The sequence below is a fragment of the Melitaea cinxia genome, chromosome 14 (genome assembly GCF_905220565.1).
Source record: "Melitaea cinxia chromosome 14, ilMelCinx1.1, whole genome shotgun sequence".
Lineage (NCBI taxonomy): Eukaryota > Metazoa > Arthropoda > Insecta > Lepidoptera > Nymphalidae > Melitaea > Melitaea cinxia.
In genome coordinates this window covers 9748592-9770376 of record NC_059407.1, presented here as the reverse complement: position 1 = coordinate 9770376, position 21785 = coordinate 9748592, and the positions used below count along the sequence as shown (strand labels likewise).

Sequence of the window (21785 nt, the reverse complement as noted above, 5' to 3'; positions counted from 1 at the left end):
TAGCGGAACTTCTTGAAGAGCGGGTGCTTGTTGTGCTGCGCGGCGCGGCGCTGCTCCAGGTAGAGCGCGTCGTCGGCGCCGGCCAGCGACGCCAGCGAGCACGCCACCGCGGAGACCGCGGGGAGTGTTCAGTAGCGGAACTTCTTGAAGAGCGGGTGCTTGTTGTGCTGCGCGGCGCGGCGCTGCTCCAGGTAGAGCGCGTCGTCGGCGCCGGCCAGCGACGCCAGCGAGCACGCCACCGCGGAGACCGCGGGGAGTGTTCAGTAGCGGAACTTCTTGAAGAGCGGGTGCTTGTTGTGCTGCGCGGCGCGGCGCTGCTCCAGGTAGAGCGCGTCGTCGGCGCCGGCCAGCGACGCCAGCGAGCACGCCACCGCGGAGACCGCGGGGAGTGTTCAGTAGCGGAACTTCTTGAAGAGCGGGTGCTTGTTGTGCTGCGCGGCGCGGCGCTGCTCCAGGTAGAGCGCGTCGTCGGCGCCGGCCAGCGACGCCAGCGAGCACGCCACCGCGGAGACCGCGGGGAGTGTTCAGTAGCGGAACTTCTTGAAGAGCGGGTGCTTGTTGTGCTGCGCGGCGCGGCGCTGCTCCAGGTAGAGCGCGTCGTCGGCGCCGGCCAGCGACGCCAGCGAGCACGCCACCGCGGAGACCGCGGGGAGTGTTCAGTAGCGGAACTTCTTGAAGAGCGGGTGCTTGTTGTGCTGCGCGGCGCGGCGCTGCTCCAGGTAGAGCGCGTCGTCGGCGCCGGCCAGCGACGCCAGCGAGCACGCCACCGCGGAGACCGCGGGGAGTGTTCAGTAGCGGAACTTCTTGAAGAGCGGGTGCTTGTTGTGCTGCGCGGCGCGGCGCTGCTCCAGGTAGAGCGCGTCGTCGGCGCCGGCCAGCGACGCCAGCGAGCACGCCACCGCGGAGACCGCGGGGAGTGTTCAGTAGCGGAACTTCTTGAAGAGCGGGTGCTTGTTGTGCTGCGCGGCGCGGCGCTGCTCCAGGTAGAGCGCGTCGTCGGCGCCGGCCAGCGACGCCAGCGAGCACGCCACCGCGGAGACCGCGGGGAGTGTTCAGTAGCGGAACTTCTTGAAGAGCGGGTGCTTGTTGTGCTGCGCGGCGCGGCGCTGCTCCAGGTAGAGCGCGTCGTCGGCGCCGGCCAGCGACGCCAGCGAGCACGCCACCGCGGAGACCGCGGGGAGTGTTCAGTAGCGGAACTTCTTGAAGAGCGGGTGCTTGTTGTGCTGCGCGGCGCGGCGCTGCTCCAGGTAGAGCGCGTCGTCGGCGCCGGCCAGCGACGCCAGCGAGCACGCCACCGCGGAGACCGCGGGGAGTGTTCAGTAGCGGAACTTCTTGAAGAGCGGGTGCTTGTTGTGCTGCGCGGCGCGGCGCTGCTCCAGGTAGAGCGCGTCGTCGGCGCCGGCCAGCGAAGCCAGCGAGCACGCCACCGCGGAGACCGCGGGGAGTGTTCAGTAGCGGAACTTCTTGAAGAGCGGGTGCTTGTTGTGCTGCGCGGCGCGGCGCTGCTCCAGGTAGAGCGCGTCGTCGGCGCCGGCCAGCGACGCCAGCGAGCCGGGAGCGCGCCGCGCGCCCGCCGTCGCGCCCTCGCGCTCCTCCTCGCAGTCTGTCTCCGACGCGGCCAACACCTGCGGGCGCCGCGGCCTTACGTTAACAGTTACACACACGCACGCAGACACTAGTCTGACGCGCGGCGACCGAATCTGGTAACTTCCCACGCGGTAACAATAAACGACGCCAGAGATGTAATCGAATTTCGTGTTAGAGTATTTTTTTATTATAGAAGAGGGGGCAAAAGGACAATTGGCTCACCTGGTGGTAAGTGAAAGCATCATCTATACCTGCTACATCAGAGGATTAACAGGCGCGTTGCCGGCCTTTCAAATAAGAATATGCTCTTTTTTTTGAAGGTCCCTAAATCATTTTGGATCGGAAATCCGTAAGGTGGCAGCTGGTTTCGTATAATGGTCGAGGCAGCAAATGGCGTAAAAATCAAATTGTTGTATATTCTCGGACATCGAGGTGATCTTGGTGAAATCTGGACTTTTGACGCGATTCCTCAGAACAATCCCCGTGGTAGATGCGGTAGAAGATGCAGAGTGACCCGACATCTCTACGCAGCGCCAAGGAGGCTGTCGACGATTCGAGCCACCCGGCGTTGAACGCGGTCAAATGGAAGGAGCTGATATTGGGGCGCTCCAGCCCACAGTTGAGAGCAGTATTACATGTTTTGCCGGATCTGCACCTTGTATAATTGTAGGCGGTGGGAAGGCATGAAATACTGCTTAGCCCTACTAAGCACACCAAGCTTCTTAGAGGTTAGTTTTTTCCAGATGACCACGAAATTGCACCTTGTTCGATATGTCGACGCCAAGTATTCCAATACTGGCCGAGGCGGTTAGGGGAGTGCCTTCAAATTTGAGAGGAACGAAGAAGGGTGATTTTTTAGCAGTGAACACGCAAACTTGTTTCTTGTTGGGGTTAAATTGGACTAGATTAAGTCTCCCATTGTGAGACTATGATTAAAAGAGACATGTTCCCGAAAAATACTGGGACGGCTTGTGTCTAAGATACCCTGGTGCTGCCGTCCGCATAACAAAGAATGCCAGTAGTTTGCAACACGTCATTGATATGTAGAAGAAACAAAGCAAGGAGATCCTTCAGATACCGGAGCTGGCAGTTGATTATGGATTCCATAATCTTTGAGAACAAAGAAGTTATAGGCTATTGGTCTATAATTGGGCGGATCTGAGCGGTCTTTATTTTTAGGGATCGGGTAGACTAAAGATATTTTCCTCAAGCGTGGAATGACGTTTAATGAATAAGAGTACCGGAAAAGACGCGTAAAGACGGGCCAACTCAGGAGTACAAGTTCGTAGCACTAGCGGAGGAATGTCATCGGGCCCACTCGACTTATTGATGTCCCACGAAAACAGAGCATTGCGCACGAAGCTCTGTCGGAAAATTATTTCCAGCATTAATGTATCTCACCGAGGAATCCCTGAATGAATTTTCACCGGTCATACAAAGTCGAGTCGGAATCTCAATCGAAATCCAATCTTACCAATTCTTCCCACGTACTCCGCTTTTGCCTCAGAAATAACTGAAGGAGGAGGAGGAGGAGTTATACTCCTTTTTTTATGCGCTGGTTTTTACATCCCGGGACATCGATGCATTGGCTCAAGTTCGGTCGCTTTCCTGCTAATGGCGTGCAGCCATTTTTCAGGGTCGACCAAACCAGTGCTGGGATTTGCCGCCTATGGGCACCGCAGAGCATGAAATGAAGAGTTCCATGGTTTGCAGCACCACTTCAGCAAGAGAATCAGCAGCAATGTCTGGATCATCCAGCGAGAAGCAAATTCGCCCCCATAGATAGGATACAAAGAAGTACTGCATCCCATCCCAACCAGTCTCATCATGTAACTGGCACAGAACTTCGAACTAGACAGTGGTCCGACGAGCCGAGTGGAGCGTCCACGGAAACCACATAACTGTTCGGACTGCCAAGACGACGAGAGCAGATATCTTCTCTGATGTACGCGCAAACTCCAGCCCGCGGTACAAAAAAGTGTTTTAATTTGTACCCCGGACAGAAGAGATAAGAGGAATTTCTTTTTTTCAGGAGAGAAATTCTGCCGAATGCTTTGTTTACTCCGGGCAGTTAATGTGTTGAGCACAAATTTTCTCCCCCAGAATTCACGGGGCTGCTCTTTCGGGCTCAGGACCTGCACCTCCGAAAGTCTAGAGGGATTCTCCGGTGCTTTTACAACCTTCCTACGAATTTCCTGCTCAAAATATGGAGCAGCCGACTGGGGAAGTACTTCGACCTTACAGAAGATCACAGCTAAATAATACGTAGTAAGGTGACCAGAGCTGCTGAGGGGATTGGGAATAGGGTCAGCAACACGATAATTTTGGTGTTGCAGGCGTCTATAGTAACTGTTTAGCATCAGGTAAGCCGCACGATTTTTTGCCGACCTAGTTATATTTAAAAAAAAAAAAAAAAAACACCTAAAATATGTAAAAATTGCTAAATCTTTTGACTGAAAGTTTTTGATGCTAAAATTTTCAAATCACAAACACTTACTTGTTGTAATAACATTCCTTGCTCCTCTCTAGTGCCGTAGAACAAGTCGGGTTCTTGGTCCATTCCTTTTAATTCCGTTATAACCTAAATGATAAAAATAATAAAATTGAATAAAAACTGTACAAAATTAATTGCTGCAGATTTTCAATTCTCCAATCTCCAATTTATTTATTTTTTAAATATTTTAGATCCTTTTTCTGAGGATTTTAACCACTTTAATTAATTCTTCAAATACTTATTCAAGTTTTCCTTATTTAAAAAATAGTCTATTACAAATAAGTTTACTTTCAAAGTTGTCTTGGTCGGAACTATGGAAAAACTAGTTCGAAAATTAATCTCCTATGTTTATAAAGCTTGATTCTTTATTAACCGACTTCAACAAAGAAGGAAGTTCTCAATACGACTGTATTTTTTAATGTGTGTTACCTCATAACTTTTTACTAGGTGTACCAATTTGAATGATTCTTTTTTTATAATAAAAAACTGGTGCTTGTTGTTTGGTCCCATTTAAATTTAATCAAAATCTGACGAGTACTTTATCAGTGAACTCTAATAAAGCGTATTTACTCGACTATTTTTTTGTCTACCTAAAGTAGGTATTACTTGTCGATGTCATTAAAGTCGGTTTTTTTGTTTATTATTATTTTATAATGCACTAGCAGCTCTTGGAGCTGATGCGTGCATATCACTGCACTATGTTCTCTCTACTTTAGTTTTTAAATGTTCATCCAATCTGTTTTTAAAAGTGTTTACTGATGGTGCACCAATCACTGATTCTGGCAGCTTGTTCCATTGGGTAACTACATGATTTGGCAAAAAGTGACATCTGGGGTTGCTATAGCAAGGAGATCTTGTAAGTTTTTGAGAATGTCCTCTCAATTTTGGATTTGGATTCATAATATACATGTCTTCAAAATTCTTGACATTATAATGTCCAGTTAGAATTTTGTATGTTTCAATAAGATCTCCCCTCTGTCTACGTTGTTCCTTTGTACTTAATTTAAATTCAGAAAGTCGTTCTTCATATGTCTTAAGTCTTAGTGAGGTCACCATTTTTGTAGCTCTACGTTGTACTTTTTTCCAGTATTTCTATGTCTTTCTTAAAGTATGGACTCCAGATTTGGAAAGCGTATTCTAGTAGTGGTTTGTGAGCAAAAACAATTATAATTAACAAATTACTTTACATTTATAGTAAAATGAACATTACCTTGTAACTATAGCCCTGATTAACAAGGAAACGTTGTCTTTTACGACTGTAGGCCATTTCTAAGGTATCTTGTGAAACTAATGTGTAGAAGAACGCATTGTATTCTTCCGCTAATGCTCCTTTTTTTGCCCTTAAAATACGCCCTGAAACAAAAGTTGTTAAGTTTAGAAATAATGTATCCACACAAAATGATACGTTTTAGAAATAAATCAGTCTCAAGTTCTCTAAATGCTAGACAAGGGATCCTATATACAGAAGAAGGTTTAACAGTTAATCCACTATGCTGCTTTTGATCGTGATTCCTTATAATTTCCCTACTATTAGTTATCAGGTGTCTATGATAATTATCAGGTCTGACGGGTTTATGTGCTCTCCGAGGCACGATGAACAGACCCCACAAAGACCAGAAACATACACACTCAGACCATAAAAAAGTATTTGTACAAATACCCGCTAAGAATGGGAATCAAACCTAACTACAAGCTGTCAAAAATAAAAGTACCATTCCAAAATAAATTTACATTCAAGATAAAGGTTCTAGTCATAAATGATAATATTCCTTACCCAATCTCTGCGCTTCCTGTCTCCTGGAGCCTCCGTGCGATGATATCTGTATGAGAACGTTGGCTTCTGGAAGGTCAAAGCTAGTGTCCGCGACTTTGCTAACGAATATTGTGTTCACTTTGGGATTGAACTTAAAGTTCTGCAATATCTGTATTCTTTCGTTCTGTGATGTCGGACCGTAAATGTATGGTTTATTCATTTTGACTGCGTAGTGTCGCAATGCGAACACGTTGTCCGAAAACACTATTGTTTTGTCTCCACGTCTCTCGTGGTAGCGGACTAGGAACTGACAAGCTCGGAACTTGGATGGATTCATTACATATAACAGCATCTTTTTGTTTATCCTGGAAAGAAAATTGAAGGTAAATTTCATAATCACGTAAATGTATGCAGTTTTGCCATTTTTTGATTACGGGTTTATACTAATATTAATTAAATTTGATAATAGTATTTTACGCTGTGTGGTTACGGCAGTTTAGAATATAGCCACCCCCTCTCTTCCCGTGGGTGTCGTAAGAGGCGGCTAAGGGATAACAAAGGTTCCACTAATATCTTGGAACTTATAAAGCCGACCGATGGCGGGATAACCATTCAACGGCTGGCTTTGAAATACACAGGCCGAAGACGGGCACTAGCGTCTTGGGTGCGACAAAGCCGGCCCTGCGGTCACCATCCTACCTGCACAGCGTGGTGACTATGTGCAAAACACACGAGTTCGCGCCATAATGTCTGGTGCGAATTTGTGGAGGCCTATGTCCAGCAGTGGACTGCGACAGGCTGAAGTGAAGTGTGAGTAGTATTTTATCAGAGAGTAACAAACACGATATCTATGATAATAAGTAATTCCAGTTTTTTTTTCAATGTAGAAAGAGCCACTTTAGTTGACGTTGTTCTATCTTAATTTCATAGAATGAGCAAATTATTTTTTTTTTTTTTCTGGAATTAACTTACATATGCAACAACTTTTTCGATTCTGAGAGTAAATTTTTTATTAGTAATATATTAGGTTCTTACATATGAATATGGAGAAAGAGGCCTATGCCAAGTAGTAGGATATTACAGGCTGAAGCGTATATGAAATTGGCGTTCTGTATGGTCAGAACATAAAGTCAATTATTTTTTAATTAATTAAATCAAAGTATGTACTATTCTTCCATCTATCTATGCACTTTTGCCATTTTATAGGTAGTTGTACCTTTGCTACAAAAAGCCATACGGACGGGAATAAATAAAATGTTTGAATGCGGTTTGGACTGCCCCATCGGAGTTGAATTTTTTCCAAATTTTGAAAAAAATGGTAATCTGTGGAGCAAGATCCGGGGTGTACGGTGGATGTCTAAGACATTCCATATGTAGGTCCTCTAATTTGGCAGCCGTCTGTTGTGCAGTGTGAGGTCTAGCGTTGTCCTAAAGCAGCAGTAGCCTAGAGCGATTGACTAGCCTCGGATGTTTAGCAACTAGCTTTTCATCATCGTTTGCAGTTGTTGACAACAATAGACATCCTCCGTAATCGTCTGGCCAGATTTAAGAAAGCTGTAGTGAACGACACCGGCACTATTCTACCAACCGCTCACAACTTTATCTTTTTTTGAGCCAATTTTCGCTTGAGGTAGGATTTGGCTGGCTCGCTAGGGTTCATTGCGACGAGCGCTTCCGACCATCGTACATGAGTTAAAAACAAATGAATTAGGGGTTTCGAAGCGCAAATGTATGCGTAAACTGTGTAAATTTTAATTTGGAATTCCTAACCAAAGAGGAAATATTTGAGATCAAACTGTCCAGTACGACAAAACGCCAATTTCATATTTAAGGACCTAATAACAAACATATTTTAACATGTCGGTCAAGTACGATCCAGATTCACGCAATGAGAATTACCTAACAGTATTTTAAATTGCGCCTTTTTAAAATTGAGCATTAATTTAAGTAGCTTAAGCAAAGTGCTAAAGCATGGAGAGCCATGGATCTCAGGGAGAACTTTGTTAACAGAGAACGGAGGAAGAAGGAAGAGCAGATACAATAGAGGAAGTAGACAGAGTCAACTAGAGGGAGCAAAGAGGGTGGAGGGAGCAGAGAGGGTAAAGTGAGCAGAGAGAGCAGAGCGAGTAGAGGGGCAAAGGGAGCAGAGAGGGTATAGGGAGCAGAGGGGCTTAAAGGGAGCAGAGGCGGTAAAGGGAGCAGAGGGGGTAAAGGGAGCAGAGGGGGTAAAGGGAGCTGAGGGGTTAAAGGGAGCTGAATGGCTAAAGGGAGCAGAGCAGATAGAGAGAGCAGAGGGGGTAGATGGAGCAGAGGGGGTAGAGGGAGCAGAGGAGGCAAAGAGACCAGAGGGAGCAGGGTGAAAAGAGTTGGCAGACAGAGCAGAGGGAACAGAGCACTCACTTCTGCACGAGGTACTCGCGGTAGAACTCGGGCGTCATGGGGCACCACACCTCGGCGCACTGCACGCGCGCGATGTAGCCGTGCGCCTGCAGCTCCAGCCAGTTGGCTTCGTACAGCTTCGGCCCGATCAAAAAGTTCAGGTCGGCGATCTTATCGTCCTCGCGTAGCAGAGTCGCCGTCAGACCTGTGGACCACGACTAAATTTGTTGTTTTCTAAATAAGAAATTTTTTAACTGAGGTAGGGCACAGCAGGAATTTTCTGCTCAAAATATGGAGCAGTCCGACTGGGGTAGAGTACCCCGACCTTACAGAAGATCACAGCTAAATAATACTGTTTTCAAGCAGTTTTGTGTTGCTGTTGGTGAGTAAGGTGACCAGAGCTCCTGGGGGGGATTGGGGATTGGGTCGGCAACGCGCTGGCGATCCTTCTGGTGTTGCAGACGTCTATAAGCTACGGTAATCTCTTACCATCAGGTGAGCTGTACGCTTGTTTGCCGACCTAGTGATATAAAAAAAAATAAGCTTTACTACTTACTGCAACGCTACGTGTGCTATGAACACATTTACTTAGTGGGCTAAATGGCTGCCAGCAGTGTTTTTATGATTATTTGTAATAAAGGCTTCAGTTGACACCATAAATGAACATACAACTAAGTATATAAACTAAAGTACTCAGGAATTTATTTTCATAAAATTATCATATCATAGAAATATAATTGTCAATCATCTAAGAGATCACCGTGAGAGTGTTCTGGCGACTCACCGAGCTTGGCGTGCGAGTGTACAATGGTGAGCACGCGGCGAAACATCTTGGCGGGGATGGTGTGCACCTCGTCCAGTACCACCAGCCCCCACTCCTGCGCCTGCAGCCACTTCATCGTCTGCTCCGCCTCCCACGAGCGACGCTGGCCGTGCGTGATCATGGAGTACGTCGTGATCAGGATGCCGGCGCCCATGGGCTTGTCCTTCGCCTCGGATGTGAACCTAGAGCATTGACCATGGTATAGTACTAGATGAATCTTAGTTTGATCTTTGATAGTGTAGCGACATCTATCGCGCAACATACTAACTACGTAATTAGAGAAAAACTGACGTATGCTACATCGCGCTATCAGAGTTTTCAAAGTGATTGAGTATACCTAGTCCAGCCATAAGTTCTGTTACAAATGAAAATGCATTTTTTTTAAATGAAGTAATGTAATGTTAATAAAATTTATATCTACATATTTATTAACGTCTCAGCAAAAAACAAAAAAATATTCTATTCGAAATGGCCACTTTTAGCTTTTATACAGGCTTTTAATCTGTTTGGCCACGTATCTATGGATTTAAGACGGTTTCCAAGGGAAATTTCGCCACTGCTTGCTCTAAAGATTTTTTAAGAGACTCAATGTCGCCGTGTCGTTTAGAGTAGGCCATGTCCTATAAAACTGACCATAATTTGAAGTCTAAAGGGTTGAGGTCTGGTTAGATGAGGGCCAGTCTCCAACTCTAAAGTCCGGAACGTCGGTTTCAAGCCAGGCTTGGGTAGTTCGTACCTTGTGACCAGGTGCTGAGTCCTGCTGGAAAGTCCACGGTATATTTTTAAAAAGTGTATTGCTGAGAGGTTTTACAACATGATCCAAGACTTAATACACTTAGGCTGAAGTTTTCACTCCTTTTTCACAAAAATGTAGTTTTGTGACTCCTTGATAAGGACACGCCCCACCAAACCATCCTTGTTGTACCTTTCCAACAACTTGAGCAGCTTCTTTAGAACTGTGAGTGTACACTTTATCATTTTGCTTATTGTAGTGTTCTTTAATCGTGAAATTTTTTTCATCGGTGAAGAGGATATTTCTGTGCCTCTCACCTGCGTACCGCGACAGAAAGCGTTTTGATCGATCCACTCTCTTTAATTGTTTCTAGGCATAAATATTTCGTCTAATATGAACTTCGGACAATGCATAGAATCCAAGGCAAAAATTGCTGGTAAGAAACTTGGCATCCTCAATAAAGTCAGGCAGTACTTCACACCGGAACAGCTTCTTACTCTCTACCAAGCACAAGTTCGATCGTGTATGGAGTACTGCAGCCATTTATGGGATGGCTCTGCCAAGTACCAGCTCGCTGCTTTGGATTCTGTGGATCGACGCGCCAGAAGACTCATCGGTGACAAATCGCTGGTTCGCTCTAGACTTCAAAGTCTCGAACATCGGCGCAAGGTTGCCTGTTTGTCGGTATTTTCAGGTTATATTTCGGAGAGTGTGCTCTAGAACTATATAATTTGGTTCCACCATTACCTTTCTACCACCGAACCGCAAGGCATCGCATGAATCTGCACCGCTATGTGGTTGAAGTCCCACGATCTCGCACTAAACGATTTGCTTCCTCGTTCCTAATACGCACCGCTAAAATTTGGAATGCCCTTCCGGCTTCCGTTTTTCCAACGAACTATAACTTGGGTATCTTTAAATCAAGAGTGAATAGGCATCTTCTAGGCAAGCGCGCACCACCTTATGCTGCACCTTCACTTGACTTCAGGTGAGATCGCAGTCAAGCGCTAGTCTTAATTTAAAAAAAAAAAAAAATCACCGAGCTTCAGGTCTTTTTTATAATACGCGACAGAGTCCTAGCGGGAATCTTCATTTCTCGCGATAAGATTTTTTGCTTCCTAATGAGGTTTCGACGAATTCTGACTTTAACAGCATTAACAGCCTTTGTAGTTCTAACACGCGGCCGCCCCGATCTTTTCTGGTCTTCGACAGACGAAGTGTTGCTTTATCTGTTAATAGTACGATATACGAACATACGACTGATACCAAGCTTTTGAAGTGTCTGGAATATGATCGACGGCTCCATACCCACTTTGTGCAAGACGATCATTGCAATCCTATTTTCTTTAACACCACATTCCATATTGTAATTTGATGATGAACACAAAATAATTGTGTTTGCTCGCAAACGAAAAAAAACCGACTTCAATTACATCGACGAGTAATACAACGTAGATCGACGAAAAAATAGTCAAGTAACTACGCGTTATCAAAGATTACTCAAAAAGTAGTTATCAGATCTCAATAAAATTTATATGTGACCACATGATAAACATCAGCTTTCGATTAAATTAAAAATTATTAAAATCGGCACACCCAGTAAAAAGTTATTGCGGATTTTCAAAAATTTTCCTCAATTTCTCTGGGATCCCATCATCAGATCCTGGTTTCCTTATCATGGTACTAAACTAGGGATATCTTCTTTCCTACAAAAAAAAGAATGATCAAAATCGGTACATCCAGTAGAAAGATATGCGGTATAATACAACGTAGGTCGACGAAAAAACCGTCAAGTAAAAACGCATTATTAGATATAACTCGACAAGTAGTTGTTAGATCTCAAATAAATTTAAATGGGACCAATTGACACACACCACCTTTCGATTAAAAAAAAAAATTGTCGAAATCGGTCCACACGGTCAAAAGTTCTGATGTAACATACATAAAAAAAAAACAGTCGAATTGAGAACCTCCTCCTTTTTTGGAAGTCGGTTAAAAATATGTAAAATGGCGCAAAATCGAAATAAGTTTTTAAAATAATATACGTGTTCCAATTTCAAAATAATTAAAAAGTTGAAAACAAAGGAAAGTTTTTATGTGACAGTATTTATGGCCCAACTAGTTAAATACATGAACCCGACAACAACCGTCGGAGGATCCTCCCTTTGCGATGGCGGACGAGAAACTCAACACCCTAAACCATTGCACCACCAAAATAGGTTATATCATCACCTTCTTCAACAAATAGATTTCCAACATGTTTTTTTTTCAATCATACAAGTAACTGAGAGTAGTGCATTAAAACAACAAAATAACTTTCATTTTATAATATTGGCGTAAAGGAAAGATAAATGATAACAGGTAAAGCAGACAAGCTTTTACTACAGATTTTTGTCCAATACTTTTGTCAATGCACTAGCAATTTGTTCAATCTCTTAGAAAGTAGTAGTTTTGAAGAATACAGGACGGAAGTATGAACAATATGGGACGAACCGGCAGATCATGCTGTCGTCGGCCGTGGACCAGCACTTGAACTGCTGCTTCCACTGCTCCACGGACACGCCGGAGTTGCAGAGCACGAGCGCGCGCTTGCGCACCGTGCACACGGCCGTCACGCCCACCAGCGACTTGCCCGCGCCGCACGGCAGCACGATCACGCCCGACCTGGGGCCGCAACATTACAGAACACACATGGCCGCGCACCTTACACTATATTAGCACATGCTAAATTATACTGCTTTCAAGCAGTCTTATGTTCTTGCCCTTCCTGTTGCCTCTGTGTCTGTTGGAAAGGATTGGAGTTGAAATCAGCAAAGTGCTTGCAATGCTTCTGGTGTAAGCTACAGTAATTTCTTACTTTTACTTTAGATGAGCAATACGCTTGTTTTTCAGCCTAGTTGTTTAAAAAATATAACATCATTACTCTCATCAATTTTTCTGAAAGCCTACTTACTTACATTACTTTTTTTGACGAGCTTAATTAATATCGAAAAATGCTTGGAAATATATTGCATTCTATAAATGTTATTATCTATCACAAAATATAAGACAGACTTTATTTCAATCTTTTTTTCTTTCTTCAGTCCACAATTATATTTTTAGTTTTTAAGTGGCTAATAGGTCGTATATCTAATTATCACTTAAGTAATATGTATACTTATTTATAATTTCCCGAATGAAAACATGAAAATAAGGTTAACATGATAGGTAATTGTTGGTTCTCCACGAACGATAACATTTAGTTTCTATTTTTGGTAAATGATTGCCCATTTTAGCGTTTAAAAGTCACTTAAGTTTTATATACCTATATATTACCTTGCTCGTCCGTTTCCGAACATTTTCCGTAAGCTTTTCTCTTGGTAGGGACGTAGCACAGCAGTCGGCTTCAAGTCTATATTAATGTCAGGGTTCACAGAATCGTTCCGGAAATCATACTCAGCTAGAAGAGGATATTCCAATTCGATACAGCGTTTTTGTATAACCTACAATAACAAAAAATATTCAATAAAAACAATTAATTAAATTATAAAATTAAGCGCACCAGCAACAAGTTTGACCAGTTATAAATATGACATGTATATTATTTATAATTCCACTGCAAGACGGGGATGTCGACAAAAATTCAACAATTTTTTTTACAAATACAATTAATTACTGATATACTTCAATTTTATCAGGGTCCACTTCAAAGGCCACTGCAGTGTTCTTTGCGGTGATGTCTGTGGTCTCATCTTCATCATCGTCTTTGTCCAATTGTTGGTAAAACTGGCTGATATCCTCGGGAACAGCTCCGTTTGATCCTGGTTTTTCTTCTCCTAAAATAACATATATAAAATTTTTAATATGCCTTGGATTTATACCTACCTTTAAATATCGATAGTCTTGGGGTATGACCTACTAACTACTAAAACTACCACCAAATAGAATAACAACTCCATTAAAAGACCAGCAAGAACCAATAAATTTTGTCAATATGAAAGCTATTCGAAGAGTACAAATTTAGTTAAGAATAAACTCTGTTCAATTACTTTAGTTGTTCTTAATATATGAATGAGGTGTTCAACTGTTAACTGCGTTACTTTAAATGGTAAAAGTTCTGTAAATGAAATTTTGTACTAACTGACAAATGCAATTAAAAAATGGCATATTGGAAATAATTCTTATCTTCATAGAATGTGATCTATTACACCTATCAGCCATTTGAAGGAACGTAGTTAGGAGTCGCACGTCCTATATATAATAATTAACATAATTAGGAAAGTATCTTATACTATACAAGCTGTCCCTGCAAAAGTTGTTTTGCCATATATATGTTATTAACCCCCCGTAATCCTCTTATAACTTAGGAGTATGAAAAATAGATGGTGGCCAATTCTCAGACCTACTCAATATGTACACGAAATTTAATAAAAATTGGTCCAGTCGTTTCAAAGGAGTATTGTAACTAATATTGTAACATGACAATTTTATATATAAGATATATTAGTATGTGTTATATTAGAATAAGAGTATATTTTAATTTTTTAAAACCAAACAATAATTAGATGTCATATGTGAAACCAATATGTATTTTTGTGTTTGTCAGTAAAATTATGTAGAAAGCAGACCTGGTTTGGCAGCTAGCGTGGGAGGTGCGGACTGCGAGGGCAAAGCTGAGGCAAGCAGATCATCATCGCCGTCGCGTCTCAAGCGGCACTGCTGCACTACAGGGTCACGCAGCAACTTTTGCAGCACGTCCACATGCTTACTCTCCACCAAGTACCTTCAACCACAAAATTATATTCTATTTCGATACTAAAAGAACCCACTGCAGAATGTCAAGGATGAGTACACTCAATGCACAATGTTTGAAAACAAAGACACAGTCAATTAAGAACCTGTTGATGTGCTTTTATACTGTTGATGTGTTTTTACTTTCTTTTTTTATGAAAAAATACTCAGTACTGGGTTTTCACCCCCTTTGTGCCCTGGTAATAGAATTTACCAGACCCTTGATAATATTGTGATTGATTGATAGTATTGTATTATTATTATGTTTACTGCTTTTATTTATGTTTTCATGTTTTAATTAAGTTACTATTAACAAATATATCTCAGCTACAAAATAATGTATTGCACTAGTTAATAATAAAACTATGATAATTGTCATTTCTCACCTGTTATGTTTTAAAACGAGCTTCACTTTTCCATATGACAAAGTACAAAGTTGAATAAATTCTATAATTCCAGCAGGTACGGTGCATTTGCTGAGCCTTTGTAAGTATTCTACAATATCATTTGTTTGCAACCCCACTGATACTGCAGCATATAAACTGTATGCTGTTAATTTGTATTCATGTATATGTTGAGGCCTAAAAAATATATAGCAATAAATGTTATTTTATAAATACTAAATTCAAATAAAAATTTAAATAATCAATTTTAACACACCTAGATACGGGTTCAGCAATCGCTATGAGAAAATCGTGGGCATGTTTATAAACAGGTGAAAAGGCTTCAAGAAATATATGACCATTGGGTGCTACCCATAAAGGACGACTGGCACTGTCCGGTTTCAGCTCCATTTGACTCCTGTTAAAAAGACACATTTAAGGGATTTTCAATGTAATAATTTAAATTTGAGAGACTATATTTAATCTCTGTTAAAATGATATTGCTAGTTATATTTCTTAAATATCATATAAAACACTACTGATAAATGTTTGACATGCAACACCTCTCACTAGGATATGACACAAAAAAACACCCAGACCAAAACAACTGTTAACTACATCTATAAAGTCAAATTGTTTTATTGTAAATCAAGATTAAACCCCGAATGGTACATTCATCAGTTCAGCCTATTGCAGTCCACTGCTGGACGTAGGCCTCCCCAAGTTCGTGCCAGACATCCCAGTTTTCCACAATCCTCATCCAGCCTACACCGGCAATCTTACGTAGATCGTCGGTCCAACGGGCCGGAGGACGTCCCACACTGCGTTTACTAAGACGCGGTTTCCACTCCAGGACCCATCTGCTCCAAGCAGTCATCGTTCCGGCGACACAAATGACCAGCCCATTGCCACTTCAACTTGCTAATTCTCTGGGCTATGTCGGTTACTTTCGTTCTCTCGCGGACAGTCTCATTTATCACGTTGAGCGACTTTAAGCTTGTGGACCAGTCTTTTCGTCAGTGTCCACGTCTCAGCTCCGTATGTTAACACAGGCAGGATGTATTGCTCGAAGACTTTTGTCTTCAAGGATTGCGGAATCTTCGAAGTGAAGACTCGACGAAGCCTGCCAAATGCCGCCCAGCCCAACCGAATCCTCCTATCGGCCTCCATCTCGAAGTTGTTGCGGCCAAGTTGGATAGTATGGCCTAGGTAAATATAATCCTGAACAACTTCGAGAAGGGTACCATCCACCGATACCGGTCTCGGTATTTTTTTTTTTTGGTATCGCAGGGAAACCCATTTACGGGTGATATCCAGGACGCTCGCGTAGGCAGTCCTAGACTGTATGTCACCTTCAGCACTTGGGGGTGCAATACCGACTAAACCCCTGCTGGAGCCTTCAGCCGCTTTAATTGGAGGGTCCCGGATACGGTCGGCCCCAGGGATCTCTCTCCAGACCCCCAACTAACTCCAGTCAGGCCTTCTCCTTGGCTCGGCATATGGCCTGCTACAGGATCTTTCTTTTTTCCACGTAGATCCTGCGCAGCCTGTCGTTCTTGTCCACGTCCTGGGGGCGTCTCCGCCTGAAACGCGCCATCAAGAGGTGTACGACTCCACCCTGCTCCACCCCACCGCTATGTTCCTGGCTTGCAGCAGTTTTTTCCCTGCTGCCGCCGGGACTTCAATGACAGGCTGTCCTCGAGCTCATGTGTCTTACGCGAATGTGGCTCACGTGGACTTGTCCCGGGGAACAGCCCTCCTTCTTCGCCACCGCGGTAACCAAGCGCTCCGCGGTGACCGCGTCGCTCACGCACCTCCACCTCCTCAGCCAAGGCCTCCTTTAGACGAGCGGCGAGGGCATCAGCTTTTTCTCCACTCGTGGAGCCGGGCACCTCGATGAGTCGCGCCCCAGTCGACGACTGGCGAATTCGGAGCGGGCCGATTCCCAGCTCCTGAAGGTCGATACTACTCTCGGCATTGAGCAATGTCGACTCGTACGTGGCCCCCTGGCTACTGCCTCCGGCCGTAAGTTAGCCGTAGTCTCTTTCTTGGCCGGCGGCATTGAGGCTGCCGTTTTTTTATTTTTGGCACCGGGTTCTTCGCCGGCGGCGCATAAGCTGACCGTTTGTTCGCCGCCGTTTTGCGGCGGACGACTTCCGTCCAGCTTCCCGCCGGTTCCTCCTGGGGTTTGGCCACCTCTCCCTCCTTCCGTTGAGTAGCCGCTTGCTTTGAGGTAGAGGGACCGAACGCAGTCCACTTCACCTCCTTAACCTTTCCCTTTCCCTTCCCCTTGCTCGATGCTTGGGGGAGGGCGGGGAGCTCCTCCGAGTCTAATTGCGCACCCACGCTTACGCTAGAGGCTGTCATTCGGTTCTTTTTCGCACTGGTGGCCCTTGTGGCTCGCGCCAGTGGTCTGCTGTCCCCAGCCAGTGGGGGGCGGCAAGGAGGGGCAACAGGGAGCTGAAGAGTCGCCATGCGGTCGTTCACGATGTTGCTGACCATCCACCAATCGCTATATCCTGCATTAGGTCGGCAAATTCCTTTATGCTAGTGGATTCAGCCACCTTTTTGCGGCTATCCTCGAACTCCGGTCTGTAAGCCCACACCTCCTCACGGCACAGCTGCAGCTCCCGCGCGAGTCGACAATTGTCCGCCTTCAGTCTTCGGACTTCGTCCGTCTCGGTGCGGCCCACTACGGAATCCAGCATCTCCCCAATGGAACCGGCGGCCCTTCTGATTTTGGCAGCGTAACCACCCTTGACTTGACTGACTTCCCAGTCAGGCCGAGGATTAAGTTGAGGTTGGCCTCAGAAGCCACCCTCAGTTCCTCGGCCCCCCGTTCCTCGTTATTGATTAACTCGATTTGGTTTCTCCTCCATGTGACCCCCCGCCCCTGCTCCTTCCTGAAAACTCTCTTGTCGAGGGCCACCTCAAACTCCTCCTCCCGGTCTCGCTCCACGCGCTCTCTCAGAGCTGCTCTGGCGCCCCTTAGTGTGGGTGCCTTGCTCCTCTTGACCACTGGCCGGGTTCTACTCCCCGCGGTCGCTCCCGTCCCTGTCTCTGTGCCGGAGTTTTCAGACCCCCCTGAGTAAAGGCGCTTTCGACCCAGCTCCGACTCAGACAACGAGGTGGTGGAAATATCTTCCAGAACTTCGATACCGCCTTCTGCTTAGCACTGAGAAGGGCCTTTGGGTTGTCCCTGAATAGGGCCGTTGGATTGGCCCTGAGAAGGGCCATTTGGTTGGCCCTGAGAAGGGCTCTTGGCAACTCCTCCTCTGCTATCGCGTAGAGGAAGCATCGCTTGACAATTGCAGTCACACAGACAAAAAAATTCACAACCAAGTATAGCCTATAGTGTTCAGTCACCTGCCTGCCACCTGCGTTACCGGGGTCAGGACAGGGTCCAGGGGAGACGACGAGGTCGTAGCTACAAACACTTGGGGACTCCCCCACTGGTCTCGGTAGGACTTGGTTGTTACATAATCTTCGGTGATTCTTCGGATCTTCGGTGTCTCAAGTCGCAGACTTGCGTGCGCTCGACGAGTACAGCTGTCCATAAAAATTCTCAACCTCTTCTCGGATTTGAGGGCGAGAACAAACGGTTCTGCCATCCGCTATTTTAAGCTTCTCAAGAAGGCTTCTCCCCAATGGTCTTTGGAGAACTTTGGAACCTCTATTTTGCTCAATCGGAGTAGCAATCTCTCTCGTATTTGAGCAGCGGAGGCTTCGGCGTACAAGTTTCCGTATCCTCTTATAAAGAGCCCTCTGTTCTGGCGAAGCAGTAGGAAACTCGCGCCTCCGCTGCATCAGATCCAAGGCTTCGGGAGAAAATTTGGACTGTTTCGTTGAATTCGTTGGTGGAAAGTGTCTGCGACCCAGTGTATGTACCGTCTTCACCACATTGTCATATAGTACAATATCAATAGTACATTACCGTGTTTTAATTATGGCTATACTAACACATTATAAAATATACCTGTAATCTTTGGCACCAAATTCATCTTCTGGTACTTGATCATTTTTCTCAGCATCTTGCATAGCTGCCCCTGGAACTCCTGCATTTTCTGTGTTATCATCATCTACCAGATCAATTGTAATATCTTCTTCAATTTTCTTTTTCTTGCCTGAAATTGGTTATGCTATAGTGCAGCCATTCCCAAAGTGGGTGATAACACCCCCTTGTTGGCACTGCAGGCCTAAAGGGAGGTAAGGGACCCAGAAAAAAAAGGTGGCATTGTGTAGAGGCTTGGGAATTTAAATCATCCTTCACATTAGTTTTTATATTAGAATAGATTGTTTGTTTTATTTTACATAAAAGATACTATAAAGTTGTCTAATACTGTCTAAATATTATAAAGTTACGTTTCAATAATCATTCTCATTAGCAGGTGTAGCTCGTAAGATTTAACTTGAGACCTGAGCGCCGCTGTGTACTACCTACTGCACTCAGGTCTCAAGTTAACTCTTGCGGGTTATAGGAAGAATCTTGTTTAGAATTAATGTTTAATCTCCGCTAATGTCTAATACTATCTAAATACTATAAAGTTGCATTTCAATAATCATTCTCATTAGCAGATGTAGCCCTTAAGTTAACTTGAGACCTGAGCGCCGCTGTGTACTACCTACTACGCTCAGGTCTCAAGTTAACTCTTGCGTGTTATAGGAAGAATCTCGTTTAGAATTAATGTTTTATCTCCGCTAATGTCTAATACTATCTAAATACTATAAAGTTGCATTTCAATAATCATTCTCATTAGCAGGTTTAGCCCGTAAGAGTTAACTTGAGACCTGAGCGCTGCTGTGTACTACCTACTGCGCTCAGGTCTCAAGTTAACTCTTGAGGTAGTAAGTCTCGTTTAGAATTAATGTTTAATCTCCATTAATATAGCTCGCAATAATTAATTTGATTTGAAGTTATAGTGGTTTTTTTAGTTGGTGTAAAAATGGGGGGCACAATAATATAATTTATTCTCAAATAGAAAAAATAAGTTTGAACCTCTGCAGTGCATTGCCTTTTCTAATAACTTTTTATTTAAGATTTTTAAACAACAATTTTTTTAAATCATGTTTTTACCTGATCTGTCATTTCCACTCTTAGAATCATACTTTTTAACTTTCTTAGGTGGAGCCATAGTGTTTTAGTTATGTGAAGTATACAAAAATTTATCTGAAAAATAAAATATAGACATTAAAGTTTTCTAAGATAAATATATTATCTTATATGATTTGTAAATTATCCATGCCTGCCATGCCATACTTCAGGTGTATGACATGAAGTAAACTTATTTCGTAAATCAGTACTTACGCCAGACTACAAACTTCTTAAGCACAATAAATGAGTATCACAAGCTCACAGAATACTTAAATAAACTTTTTTAAAAAAATCTTTTAATTTCATACATACGCAAACATAGTTAAATATAGACACATTTAATTTTTCTGTTATAATTGATTAAAAAGATTCTGGAAGCCTTATTTGTAGTTTAAGCAATATTTTTTTACAAAATATGCAAGAGGACCTTCATTTAGTATAATACCTATTGCAAAAACGCATAGGTACAAAATAATTCAATTCACTACCAAGTTGTCACTGTCAAAAGTGTCAAGTACTTTTCTTCTTCTTGTATAATGGCTTCCGTGAGGATTTGCCAATATCAGAGTGAGTCTATGGTTTTATGATTAGGGTAAATGCTCTGCTAAGATTATTGGTGTCATGAGAGTACTTGTGTTAAATATTTATACGATATTAATAATGACAGGCTTTCACTGTTTATGAATTTCCTAAAACAAACACAAAATTGTTAATTTATTAGATGGACATCACATTACAATTTAATGTTGTTATTTGAACTCTTTGACGGTTCGCAGGAAAGTGGACATAAGGTGCCAATCAAACCACTAATTGCAAACTCATGCGACGTTTCGATCCTTTATTGGACCATCATCAGGCATCTAAAATAATATTATTATTTGATATATATGAACATAAAATATCAATAAAAGGGGTATGTACATATGATAAAATAGGTTTGAAATTACAAGGACGTGGAATAGCTGGGGGAAGTAGGTCATAGAGAGAAGAGCGATTCCTTGGGCAACAGAAAAAGATTAGAAGACTCTGGGGTACCTTCGTCGATCTCACATTCACAAAGAGAGTTGTCCCTGATCTTGATCTTTGCGAGAAATACAGGAGTACACGAGTGTCCAAGTCTAAGGCGACATATTGTTGAACAGACAAGTTTGCAAGCTTGACGATATTGGAAAAACCAAGGTCTTGGAGGGATAGTGTCTTGAATTTCAGCGTAATGTCTGCCACAGGATCTGCTTGACTGAGACCAAAGGTTATTCCATTTAGTCATCATGTGAGACTTTGCAAATGGGATGAGATCCTGGCAATAAACTCTAAATTGACTAAGAATACATAAGAGAAGATATTGTGGCTTCTTTAGCATAAGCATCTGCACTTTCATTATCTGAAATACCACTATGTCCAGGAATCCATGCAAGCACGACCCGAATGTTCTGTGAGTGGCATTGAAAAAATAACTGTCTTATTTTCAGGATGAAAGAAAATTTGTTTTTTGACCGAAATGGGTTTGACACAATAGCTTCAAGAACACTTTTGGAGTCTGACAGTATAATGGACTTATCTAAATGATGTGATTCTATAAAACAAAGTGCTTCTAAAATAGCTATTGATTCCCCTGTAAAAACTGAAGACATAAGAAGATTAAAAGTTTAAAATCACATTCACTTTAGGGATCCAGACGGACACACCAACGCAGCTATGAACAGAAAATTTTCAACTGTTCATTTATTATTTGGTTAAATTGAATGTTAGCAATAGGTGAGCCTTTTATAAT

The 21785-nt window shown here is 43.3% G+C and overlaps 2 protein-coding genes across 2 annotated transcripts in view; both read right to left on the bottom strand.

Annotated features, from left to right (window-relative positions):
- The window catches only part of LOC123659729 (chromosome transmission fidelity protein 8 homolog), a 31208-nt gene that overhangs the window by 2261 nt on the left and 7162 nt on the right, over positions 1–21785 (bottom strand). The window lies entirely within an intron of this gene.
- Positions 1367–20609, bottom strand: LOC123659728 (general transcription and DNA repair factor IIH helicase subunit XPB). The gene is made up of 16 exons (XM_045594910.1): positions 20500–20609; positions 20228–20459; positions 19997–20089; positions 18899–19046; positions 15200–15340; positions 14926–15120; positions 14377–14531; positions 13433–13581; positions 13085–13251; positions 12263–12433; positions 8998–9218; positions 8235–8418; positions 5856–6199; positions 5292–5434; positions 4085–4168; positions 1367–1625 (listed from the first exon to the last, which is right to left on the bottom strand). The coding sequence occupies exons 3-16, from the start codon at positions 20052–20054 to the stop codon at positions 1449–1451; spliced, it is 2337 nt and encodes a 778-aa protein (XP_045450866.1). The 5' UTR covers positions 20055–20089; positions 20228–20459; positions 20500–20609; the 3' UTR covers positions 1367–1448.